This window comes from Plectropomus leopardus, chromosome 18, assembly GCF_008729295.1.
Source record: "Plectropomus leopardus isolate mb chromosome 18, YSFRI_Pleo_2.0, whole genome shotgun sequence".
Lineage (NCBI taxonomy): Eukaryota > Metazoa > Chordata > Actinopteri > Perciformes > Serranidae > Plectropomus > Plectropomus leopardus.
The window spans coordinates 16,291,870-16,303,894 of record NC_056480.1 but is presented as its reverse complement, the minus strand read 5'-3'; the positions used below and the strand labels follow the sequence as shown (position 1 = coordinate 16,303,894).

The window sequence follows — 12,025 nt, the reverse complement described above, 5'->3', positions numbered from 1 at the left end:
AGGAGAGGAGGAAAGAGGAGAGGAGGCTTCTGTTTTTTTGAGAAGGTGTTGTGGAGAAAAGTTAACGGATCCAAAAGAAAGTTTAGGAACAAGGGATCCGAGTTAGAGCTGATATAATTACTTTGACTCATTTGTAAAAGCATTGCTACATTGTGAGACTAGAGGTCAAAAACTTCACAATGTACTTTTAACAACAATTTGAAATAAAAACAAACAAACAAACAAAAAAAACAGAAGTGGAGCAGGGGGTGGCTTCTGGGGCTCCAGCCCTGAATGTTTTCTCAAAAGCCCAGAATCTATGCTATTTTCTGAGGGAATCTACTATAATTTACCACATTTACTTAGGATTATTGGAAATCCTTTATTTGCAACTAGAACAGGCAAGGTTAGTATGGCATGGATTTAAATGTAGCAGGTTTGTCAGCTAAAATTTTATTCTGTGAAGTCTATTTGAGCATATTATAAATGAAAACTGGTTTCAAAATCAGTGATGCGGCTTAAGTAACATAAATTTAGTAGCATAACACAAGTAAGCATGACTCTAAAGTTTTCACTGAACCCCAAAATGTTGACATTCGGCTCCACCCTGAAACACTTTTTCCCCTTTTTTGTGTCCGAGTGAGTAATGGTGACGGTCCAGAGACAGCTGCAGTCAGCAGCTGCAAAACACGCGGGACAATATGCACAATCTATGTATGTCACCTAAAAGTGCTTATTTGTGTCACTGACATATTATAATTTTAAGTTTCGGAAAACATTATGGAAAGAATTCCTACAGAAAGGTGACATGTTTTCCTTAACCTTTTTTTTAATCTAATCTTTTTGTTATCACGTCTAACCAAGTCTCTGAAGTGTCGCAAGTTGAATTGCTGCAGGAGCACAAAAAAACCCCCAAAAAACCCACATTTTAATTATCTGTAGGGATCCTTTCCATAATGTTGTCAGACGCTTACAATAACAATCTGAGCCTGTCAGTGGCAAAAAATTGCCCTTTTAGAGGACATTCACTGACAGTGCTCTAATGACACACGTGATTACACTGCAGCCAGTTTTGCAGAGCTCTCCCTCAGTATCGGACCAGTTTCAAAAAGTTTTGTCCGTATTAGTCACTTAGACACAAATACATGAGAAATTAGGGTCCAGGTTGAAAAATACCAATATTACCCTTTAAGAAGCATCCAGCACACATGACAATTTTGCTTGAAATGTGACTCAAATTAAACAATTAGCAAAATAGTTGCTGATTAATCAACTAATCATTGAAATGACTAATTGCTTTAACTACACAGTGCATGACTTAAGATTGAACAACATGGATATTGCTTACACCCCAGAGCTAATAAGGCCGAAAATTCCCTCCATAACTCTTTCTCACATACAGAGTTAATGCCAGTTAGAGATGGCCAACACTATGTTCTTCACAGACCAGAGTAATGCCTAGCTAAATAATGCTGTGCAAACTGAGCGTGTAATTCAATTTCCTGTGCTGACTGTAAAACACTAATTGCCAGAATGCTGTAACCGCTGATAAATACATGTGAAAGAGGGATGATAAATGTGTCGAAGTAACGAAAAAAATGAAGAAATCATGAGGCTCGTTTCAGCTCGGAGTCTGTGGGCCGTGGCTGCCAGTCTTGTGGTGAGAAACCAGAGTAAAAATGGATGAGGGAGGCAGGATTTATGATTTTTCCATGTTGTGCTGTGCCTCTGCGTCAAAAAGAGAGTGCTGCTGACACATCTCCGTGGATTCAAAACAAATATTAAGTCTTTTATGCAAATGTTCTAAAGCTTTTTAACTTGGCAGGGGAGTGCTGGTCTGTCATTGGTGTTTACTTTATGGATAAATCCAATATTAAAACTCTGCTTTGGATCATATTTTCATGCAGATGATAAAGTTGTGAAGTCATCAGTGAATGCTGCTCTTCTTGGCCTCTTTTCTAGCTGTTATGACTAACCTACAGACAGACTGTATGCATTCTTGCAGGGTGAACATGCATAAAGTATGCACACGCATGTTTATGTGCTTACCTCATGTGTGTCTATGTGCACGTACAATGTATTAGGATTGGAAAGCGTCCCTGTCGGCCTGGTTGGCAGGCATCTGAGGCGCTTCACTGCTGCAGGGCTCCAAAACCCCAGTCCCCAATCACTGAGCGGTGCTCTAATTAGCTACCGCCGTGGAGCCTGCGGTCAGAGGCTGCATCGCTTCCAAACTCTGAGCTCTGCTACTGTTACAGCAGATCTGTGGAGGTCTGAGGCAAGAGCAGATTTAGACCCGCTCTCACACTTTGTTCAAAACTGGACCTGACCAAAGATTTTCATAAACTTCAGTGCTTGACACGTTGCCTCCAGGACTGAAGCTTTCAGGCTTATTATGAATGGTCAAATATTTTATGAAACAAAAAGCAATTTTTGAAGTTATGAACACCCTTTTAAGGCTAAGCTATAAAATTATTCGCTCATTTTTGGGTTCATACTTGTATTTGGGATTTCTACTAGAAAATGTTTACATGCTTTCATTGTCGAAAAACACTTAATTGTCCCAATACTGTCTGTTCTGGAACACCTGTATTCAGCCTTAGACCATCTGAGACGCTCTGTTTTAGCACCTGTCTTAAAGCCCCCTTGCAAAAAAGCCCAGTCTGCTCTGATAGGTCAGAGTTCCTCGTCGTTCCACATCTTGGCATCTCTGCCCTGTCATTGCAGTCAGGGGAATGACTGTAACCGAGTGTAGCTTGTACTTTATGCTGTGAAAAATCAGCAATAAAAGCCATGAAACACAACCAGCATAATCTAGCTGTAATAAGATCTGAAATCTTGGAGAAATTTCATCAACCAAGATTACATGCTTCTCATGTTCCTGGAGCAGGTGAGTTTCAATAAGTGTCCGTCACAAGCTGAGGTCAGTTTGTCTCAAAAGAAGACAAAACAGTTGGAAACAGTTGGAGATGGAGTATTCAGAACAGTCTGAAGGATTTTGCTCACAGGGATTACTTTTACATGCATTTACCTCATTATCTGAAACTAAGGACATGTTTAATATGAACTTCTGACATTTTAATATTATCTATATGACAGAAAGTAAGGAAAGAGTTCCCTTTAACAGACTACATTATAAAGTTTGAGATTTCAGTGAACTTTTCTGTTGGTGGTCTACTTTAAAAGATTTTGGACAAAGTCTTGAGTTCATTGCCATGAAATGAAATTCTACTTTAAATGAGCTATATATGACATCCAGAACATTAAGTATAGTGGAGTAGTGGTGCCAAGTTACCCCTGTGTGTGCTGTAATCCAAACCTCACTGTTAGTTGTTTTGGTAAACTGCATATGACCGCAAGTGCATGTGTGTCCCTGTGAATGTGTCACTGGCTAGCTATTCATTGCCACTCCGCACTGTGCTCATACAGAGGTTACATCTGTCAGCACTGTTGCCATTGTTTAGTTCTGTTAAGTTAGCACTGTTAGTAAGTTAACTGGTTCCAGCTCAGGCACCTCCACATTGAGAAGTAGTGCAGACAACTCACATAGAGTCCCTGTAATGCTGTCATTTTTTTATATTAACAATAGATGTAACAGTAGCATGACCACTTGTATATGAAAGTGGTTGCCAATAGTGATGAACACACAAAAAAGTATCCTTATGTTGTTAGGGACCTGCTAAAATGTCAATCCTGACATGCCCATAGAACACCAATTTTGGCAGAGACATGAATTGTTCCTGTTTCTGTACTAGATGAAGTACACTATCAATTCAAAATACAGGCCGATGAATAATAATGTTTGCCTTTTACAGAGAAAGGAAAAATTCAGTACTAGAAAAATCTTGCATCCAGGAGATATAATTCTTGCAAAGTGTCTTATTAATGTAATCTCAAAACTTAAAACTAACTCTGCCTCTAAACTTGATATTAGGTCTCCGTTTTTTCTGTTCAAGTAAGAAGGCTGGCGCATTTTACCTGCCAGTGCTCCAGCCAACAGCATCTTGGCTGGCCCTATCCTTCCATCTTCTTTAGTGAAGTGAGCCTTGAGGTGGGCATAGCAGGGGAAATAGATGGCTGAGAAAGGGATGTCCCGCAGAAAACAGGCCTTGGAACCCTGGAGAAAGAAAGTCAGAGGGAAAAGGAGAGGTTTTCAGTCGTAATATTGGGTTGAGAGTTAAACTCTCAGAAAGGGAAAACAAAGACAAGAATAAAAAGAAAGGAGAATCGAGAAAGAGTGATGGGGCTCCAGGGATTCAGGCTGTGACTTCTGGCTCTGGTCTCTAAAGATGGATTTGTTTTTGTTTTGTTTTGTTTTTCTAGCCACTGTATGTAACTTCACAAACCAGATATTCAAGCATGAACTGATGTTATCGCCAAAGAAATTACTTCCAAAAGAACCCTGAAATGCTGGCCACAACAAATCATGCCTCTCCATATTCAAGTGATCTGTGTCCTCAGCAGCAGGTGAGGGAGGCAGCTCCAAACACAAAAGCTTACAGGCCAAAAAAAAAAAAAAATGTAGAGAAAGACAGACTGGCTGACGAAGATGACTCCTTGTCTGCCACTGTAAACAACACTATATCATCAAGCCTATTGAGTTTCCTGCTGTATTTCAAGCCTGTTGGCACGCTGCCACCTCCTTGATACAGCAACTACAGTCAACAGAAGGCATTTAAAGACCTGGGCAGGGTCTCCCTGATTTGGACAGGCTTCATTTAACTCCTATGGGATAATCCTTTGGTTCCTATACACACACACACACACACACAAACAGAGAGAGGATTGGCAGATACCTGGGCTATCTCTTTCCCTCTCTTTCCTCTGGCACTTCTTGTCTACCTGTCCCTCCTGCTGGCTGGCTGGGGCCCGAGCGGCTGCTGAAAGGTGGGAGATTCTATCAAGGCAGGACAGACAAGCAGCGTCACAGGGACTGGGACTAGAAGCTTTAATATCAGGGTGTTGGGTTGGGCAATGCACCGGCGGCTCACAGAGTGTGTGTATTGAAGATGAAATTAAAAGACTTAGTTGAGCAAGATTAAACAAAATGCCTCTGATGTACTCTTGCACACAAGAAAAACTTAGGTACAATAAGTCCATAAACATGAAACGTCATCTGGGTCGATATTCAGACACTGACAACTTTCTCCCAGTGATGAATGGTGGCGCTAGTGCGTTAGCCACCCTACCAATCGGTAGTTCCACCAGCGGAGGGTGAGCGTCAGGATAATTACCCTGACAAAGGCAGCTCTGTGCCTGGGTGCAGCCCCTCCGGAGCCAGCCCGTCTGGGGCTTGCAGGCTGGAGCTCGTCTCCTCCCTGCCTCCCCTCCACCACCACCACCTCCACCGCCAGCACCGCTACTGCTTTCTCAATGCACTTTGTCTCCTCTCTGTGCGTGGACCAGATACGAACACAATGAAGTATGTGCACAAACATGTGCACATGCACACACAGCATTGAGCCGCATTCTCACAGACGGCTGAATGGAGACAGTAGCTATGTTGACTTCAACATAGTCATAAATTACACAGAGTGAGTGCACAACTCCACAAACAACAAGAGGCAGGTAGACGGAGACGAGAGGAGGCTCCACACTCTATTACGGCCTTGATAAAAATGAACAAAAGGTGCACAGGTAAGTTGTCTGACGACAGGTGCAGACAGAAAGAAATCACACTGACAGACCTGGGACACACAGAGTGATAAGGTCCAGTGTTGTAAATAATCAGCAGACCATCAAAATTAAAGTCCTGTCTAAGGATGGCTAGATCTTCACTGAAAAGTAGTTTACTTATTGGAATTTGACAACTCAAGTGCCATCATCTTACTTGCAAATGAATACAACCACAGGTATTAGACTGACATTTTCACAGTTGATTGTGTTTACAGTTGAAGCAGAATCTCCCCTGCCGAGCTCCATTAGGACTTATTTATGTAATTTAATTAGACATGCTCTGTTTTACCCTGAGGGCTAATGTCCTCGTCGTGCCAGTTAAGCTGCCACTGTTAGCGGTAGCCACTGATTCCTATAGCTCCTGATAGCATCCAAAACAAACAAAAACAACAGTATGTGGCTGTCCACCTCACTGGTCCACACAGACGAATGTTCAAAGTCATTATATTTATACAAACAATAATTATAATATACAGGAAGTATTCTTTAAACACACCACCGCAACAATATTTTCATATTAGCCGCTTATGACACTATAATTTTTCACGCTTGCTTTACAATCTAATGGGTGCATAATATCATACAACTCTAATATGTTCAAACAGTGCACTGTAATTTTTACCCCCGTGCCACTGAAAAATACCAATTATGGCAATTAAGGTTAAATACAGCTTTTAGCATAAATTGTGTTTTTTCTTGTTCTCGAACAGAAGACCACATGGAATTGTTGATTTAAATGATGGCTGATGTGGGGTAACGTGATGTATAATTGTACAATAGTTGATAGAAAAATCACATATAATTTAGTCATAACAGCAATGAGAAATAATGGATTGCTGTGAACTTTTAAGGCTGATAAAAATACAATAGAATGGATGCTGGACATCTCATTAATATGGTTGCAACAAATCTAATTTTAATTTAGGATTAACCTTTGAAAAACTGGCTCAACATAACTTTTATTGAGCTGCTTTCAGATGCATTTAACAAGTATTTAAACCTTTGAAACCTGAGGAAATTGGTTTGATTTCTTTCAAAAGCATGGGAAAACAGGCAATGAGGAGATGTCCCACAAAATGCAATAAATAACTAGATTTAGAAAATGATTTTTAAAATGTCTGGGGTGGGAGGTAGTAAAAAATGCGTTTGTTATCATAATTGCATGTTCAAAATTATATTATAGAATTGTTATAGTTTATTGACTTATTGACTAAGCCATTTCCTTGTTTCTTTGTTTGATTTAAACATTCTTTTTCTTTTTTATTCTTTCTTTGAGACAATTTTCAGGGAATTTCCTTGTACTCTTTACTGATTTCTTGCTAATTTTTGGTTCATTTCTTCTGAAGTTGCCTTCTTCCCTTGTTTTTAAAAGAAATTAAGCCAGTTTGCTCAGGTTTCAAGGGGCTAAGTTAAATATGGCTTTGGGCTTCCTCCAGGACTGTATTTCTCATTTAAAGATATGTGTGAGTTTCACTTCAAAGTTACATCCACTTTTTATCATTAAAGTAGTCAATTTCAAATATTCTTATACCAATACATTGTAGTGAACTGATTTTTAACTGCTCTTAAAATATTTCTTCGGCCTATTGATTGTTCAAAAGTGAATAATGTAACCAAGGCATCTCCCATCAGCACTTCTGGGACAAAAATTACAAAGCTAACATCTTACATAATAAGTTGATGTGAGACAAAATGGAAAAAGTGGGTTTGTCTGTTTTGGGGAAGATTGAAATGAATCCAAGAGGTTGAAAGCAACACATTTCAAAGGGATTTTGGCACTAATGGCTGGCAGATGTTGATAACTCTAATGTAAAGAGGATAAAGTAAAGTTGTGTATCACTAAATAGCCAGAATAATGTAATTCTTCTCACTGGTCCTACTGTGACTTGAGCAAACCTGGCTGGGAATATTAAACAGAACAGAGAATATTGGGGTTTTTTTTACAGTATGCAGTTTGTAGCATCGTAATTAGCTGCTCTGTAATATGCTGCTCTGATTTGTCGTGGAAAGTAGTTTGCTCATGAGTATTCGGTCAGATACCAGTTTTAGCCTTGGTATTTTTTAATACAACAACAATCCAAGACACCTCAGAAGAAGTTAAGTTAACTACAAAAATTCTGTGTGTAAAAAAAAAACTTTCATATGTACAGCAATATTAACTGTACATTTTTTCATTGTATATTCCATTTTGGTTTTTTTGGTTGTTTTTTTATAGAGACAGTCGTGGTAAAACAACTGGGATTACAGTTATTTTCCATTTTTAGAGTTAAAAATGTTGCAAGCAAAAATAAAGACACGTACACCACCATCCACTTATCCTGTCCCTCCTGTCATCCTGACCCGGGACATTACATCATGTCAATCCAAAGGGGGCAATTAATGCTGTTCATTTTATAATCTTTTAATACTACAGTTACACAACATCTGCATGCTAAAATTCTCTATTCTCTGAAATGATGTAATTGATTTAGCAAATCATACAAAATAGATAAGAAAAGTTAAAATATTGTAATAGTGGAAAAAGGAACTTGAGATTAAAAGGTTTAGACACGTGTGCTATATATGCACCTCTGACCCCAAAGACGATTCTCACCTTGTAAAGTCCAAAAAAGCCAAGGTCCTTGATGACGGACAGGGCGCTTACCCTCGGCCCCGTGGTGATCTCTCCTGCCACCTGCAGACGGATCTTTACAATCTCCAGAGGGTTGGTGAAGATCACCTGGGAGCCACCAGCCTGAAGGAACAAATAGACAAAAAGAAAATGAAATGAACTTCAAGGAGAGAGATATGGATTGGATTCTTTTTAAGGATTCATGTCAACATAACACTTGGATTGACATTTTAAAGGGAAAGTTCTTAACGGTAGCACATTCTAGATTAGGTGTGAGTTGTCGTGTTGGCGATCAGGGTTCCTGCAGCTTAAGGCAAATTAAATTCAAGACTTTTTTCAATGCACTCGGGATGAAATTTAAGACTTTACGAAAAACAAAACTGGAAGAAAAAAAAGAACATCAACAATGAACCAACATTTTTTAAATAGAGGTAAGGGCAGTTTTGCCCAAATGTTTATTTTAACATAAAATATTACATTTTTGGTTCAAAACATCAGATCTGGTTGGAATTGGATAAAACCTAGCATTTATTGGTGATTTTGTGTTTCTCTGTATGTGAGATTCCACTGCTTCGATTCCCATCATGAAGAGGTTAAGAAGATGGATCCTGTAAAAAAAAAAATGTCTTTAATAAGAAAAATAAATAAATAATATTTTGAGATTTTATATTGCAACATCAGAAAAAAAGAAAAAAAAACAGTTTAGTTAGTTACATGAAACTGCTCACAACAAGGTCTGTGGATTATATTGAGTAACCAGGTCAGAATTTCTGTAAAGAGACATTGCTGCTGAGTTTTTCAAATGTATTTTTTTGGCACCCTGAGCACCACAAGCCAAGTAGGAATGTAATCAAGCAGAGACTAAAATTCTGTCCACTTTTAAGCCAGTTGATTGGTCAATTGGGCGAAAAATTCTTTAGGTTAACTAAATCAGCTACAGTGCACTGAGTCCACTCTACCTTGTAGTGTTGCGTGAACTGAACATTTTTTTCTGTCACAGGGCTCGACATTAACACTTACCCAGGGTAATTTAACTCTTTATCCAAAGTGAAAAATAAACCTGATGTTCAGTGTAGAATTTATTGAAAATAAACTGCGCAATGTAGCGCTGGGAGCACCCAGCTGAGCTGTATAAGAGGAAAATTATATATTTTTGATTTTGTTATGAACTGTCCCTTTGATATAATCAAGACTGATAACTACTGTAACTATCTGGCAGCAAGTGATGCACCTTAACAATAATGCCGCCTCAGCAACCACCTGCAAAACAAACATGTGGAGAGGAGGAGAATACAGGAGAGTACCGGGAAATCCAGCTGATGCAGTCGAGTCTGTCAGCTGTTTGTCTTCATCACACAGACCCTGCGGGGAATCTGACTTCTCTTTTTTCACTCTAACCTCTCACTTCACACTGTTCTCCAAACCTGTACTTGTGAGGGCAACAACACAGCAGCAAGTTCAGACTGGTTTCTATGCCTTTCAGGTCGGCAGGACTTTTAAGTATGAGAGGTAGCTGCTGTGGTGGAGTTGTGGCGAGACAAATGGTTAACTGTGTCTAGTCAGGGAACATGACGGCATTTCCAGAGTGCTTCTTGAAACTGAGAAATGTTTACTCCATTTGGGCATAAGTGGGCTTTTTCTGACTATCTATGTCTTCCACTTTCCTTTAATTGTTTCTCTCTTCCTCTGGATGTCTCTTCCAGTATCCTCTCTGTTTTTTACTTTGACCTCCCCTCAAATGATCTCTCTCATCTTCTCTAATATTGTCCCTCTCTCTCGCTATGGTTGCCAGTGGTTACCATAGCTACACTCAGAAGGGCGGAACATCGCAATTAGATAGCAATCGGTTGCCATGGCGTCATTTCTGTCTTAAATAGGCCTGGTCTGTTTGTTGTTGTTTCACTCCTTTTCTCCCCCGCCTTCAGTGGCTTCGTTATGAATGATGGATTGTGCTCGTCGCCTTACGGGAAGGCATCAAGCTCCATTCTGCAACATGGGCATTTATTTTGCTCCCTCAATTTTAAGTGTTACCATATATTGCCTTCAAGAAGAGAGGGAGGAGGGAGAAACAGAGATCATAATAGTCTCATTGAAGGTGTGTGCAGCCACTTTTTAAATAACACACAGCGTAGTGGGCTACAGCTTCCCTTCCAGACCCAATGAGAGGCTGTGAATAGCAGGAGGCCTGCAGCTCTAAAGCTGCTACATCTCACAGCTAACTCTTTACGACTTGTTTTATGGAAATAACCTAGTTGATTACATGCTGGCTAATAGCGTAAGCATCAAGAGGCTATTGGCTCCGGCCCCTAGCAGTGTTGGCTGCTTCAATTGGATACTAATGAGACTGGAGATGGAGATGTTGTTTACTCAAGGAGAGTAAACAACAACATTGTTCACAGAGATGAGCTGACAATTAGATCTGACAACATGAGATAAAAGGAGTGAGCTGTTTGTGCACTTCACCATCCCACGTTCCTACGTAGCTGTTGGGAAATAACTCAAAAACTTTGAGCATCCCGGACGAGAGAGGGAGACAAATAGAAAACGAGAGGATCGGACAAATAAACAGAGTGCGCTAATGAGAGAGAGAGAAAAATGGTGAGGCAGAAACAAGAGAGAGGAGTAGTCAAAACAAGAGAAGTGAGGGAAGGTCGAGGTTGGGGCGGAGAGGTTGAGGGTTGTGATTATGGAGTGACAGCGTCGGCAGCTCTCTGATGATTCTCAGGTAATTACAAGGCAAGGTGATCCTTAGAAACCTGGGACGTCAGCACCTTATGCACGCATCACAGCTCCTGGCTATATGTGTGCACAGAGAGCATACCGAGAGCTTAGTAAAGTTTGAGGAACCCCCCCAACACATACACACAAGCAATTACATTAGCCGCCTACCATAAATAACAATGAATTTGCACTTAACACCCTTAATGCTGCATGCGGAGATCTGTGTGCATTAGATCATCTGATAATGTTTTCATAATTTCACATCAGCCCTGAATAAGAAACCCATTACAAAGACTTAAACCAACCATGCAAACTGTGATACATTTACAATGAACAAAGTATTACTGTATTTTAACTCTCAGTCGTACCCACTTCTCCCCCTCTCAGCAATGACCCAGTAAGTATTTTGTGTAACTTAAGTCCTAAAATGCGGGCCAGTAACTGCCAGATAAGCATCCAGCCAGCTCAGTCGACGGAGCATGCCATTCTTACCAAATAATCATTAGAAACTGGCAACCGGCACTGGAGCTTAAATGGTGCTGAGCCACGTGTTTAGAAAGGGGAAGGGGAGGGAGTGAGAGGAGGAGGTGAAGAGAAAAAAGACGTAGGTGAACAGAGGACAGGAGCATGAAAAGACAAAATTAGTGGAGATTAAGAAGTTGAGATAAGTCTATGACTTGCTCTATGAGCGTGAACATATAACATTGCTCCTCCCCTGTGCTCTCCGTCCTTCTCCCTCTGTCTTTTGCTTTATACACTGTAGACCTGAGGCTGACACTGTGGTCCAAACCAACACTTTCACAGCTACCAAATGATATAAACAGATTTCATGTGCTGCGGCTGGAGCCTCGCTAAAACAGGGTTCAGGAGGGTTCGACGTCAATGCGTGTGTGTGATTGTGTATGCGTGTGTTGGACTGTGTGTGTGTATGTGTGTAAGATAAAGTGGCAGGCAAAGTGCAGTGCCAGCACTAACACCGGGGCCTCAGCCAGGATGAAAGGAGCTGTCACGACGGCTCACAGAGGAAAAGAAGAAAAA

The 12,025-nt window shown here is 40.3% G+C and overlaps 1 protein-coding gene across 1 annotated transcript in view; it reads right to left on the bottom strand.

The window, feature by feature from the left end:
• The window catches only part of LOC121958172 (calcium-binding mitochondrial carrier protein Aralar2), a 62,791-nt gene that overhangs the window by 9,603 nt on the left and 41,163 nt on the right, over positions 1 to 12,025 (bottom strand). The window contains exons 14-15 of the mRNA XM_042507043.1: positions 8,249 to 8,389; positions 3,958 to 4,096 (exon numbers count right to left, since the gene is read on the bottom strand). Coding sequence (XP_042362977.1) covers positions 3,958 to 4,096; positions 8,249 to 8,389 — 280 coding nt within the window. The remainder of the gene's footprint in view (positions 1 to 3,957; positions 4,097 to 8,248; positions 8,390 to 12,025) is intronic.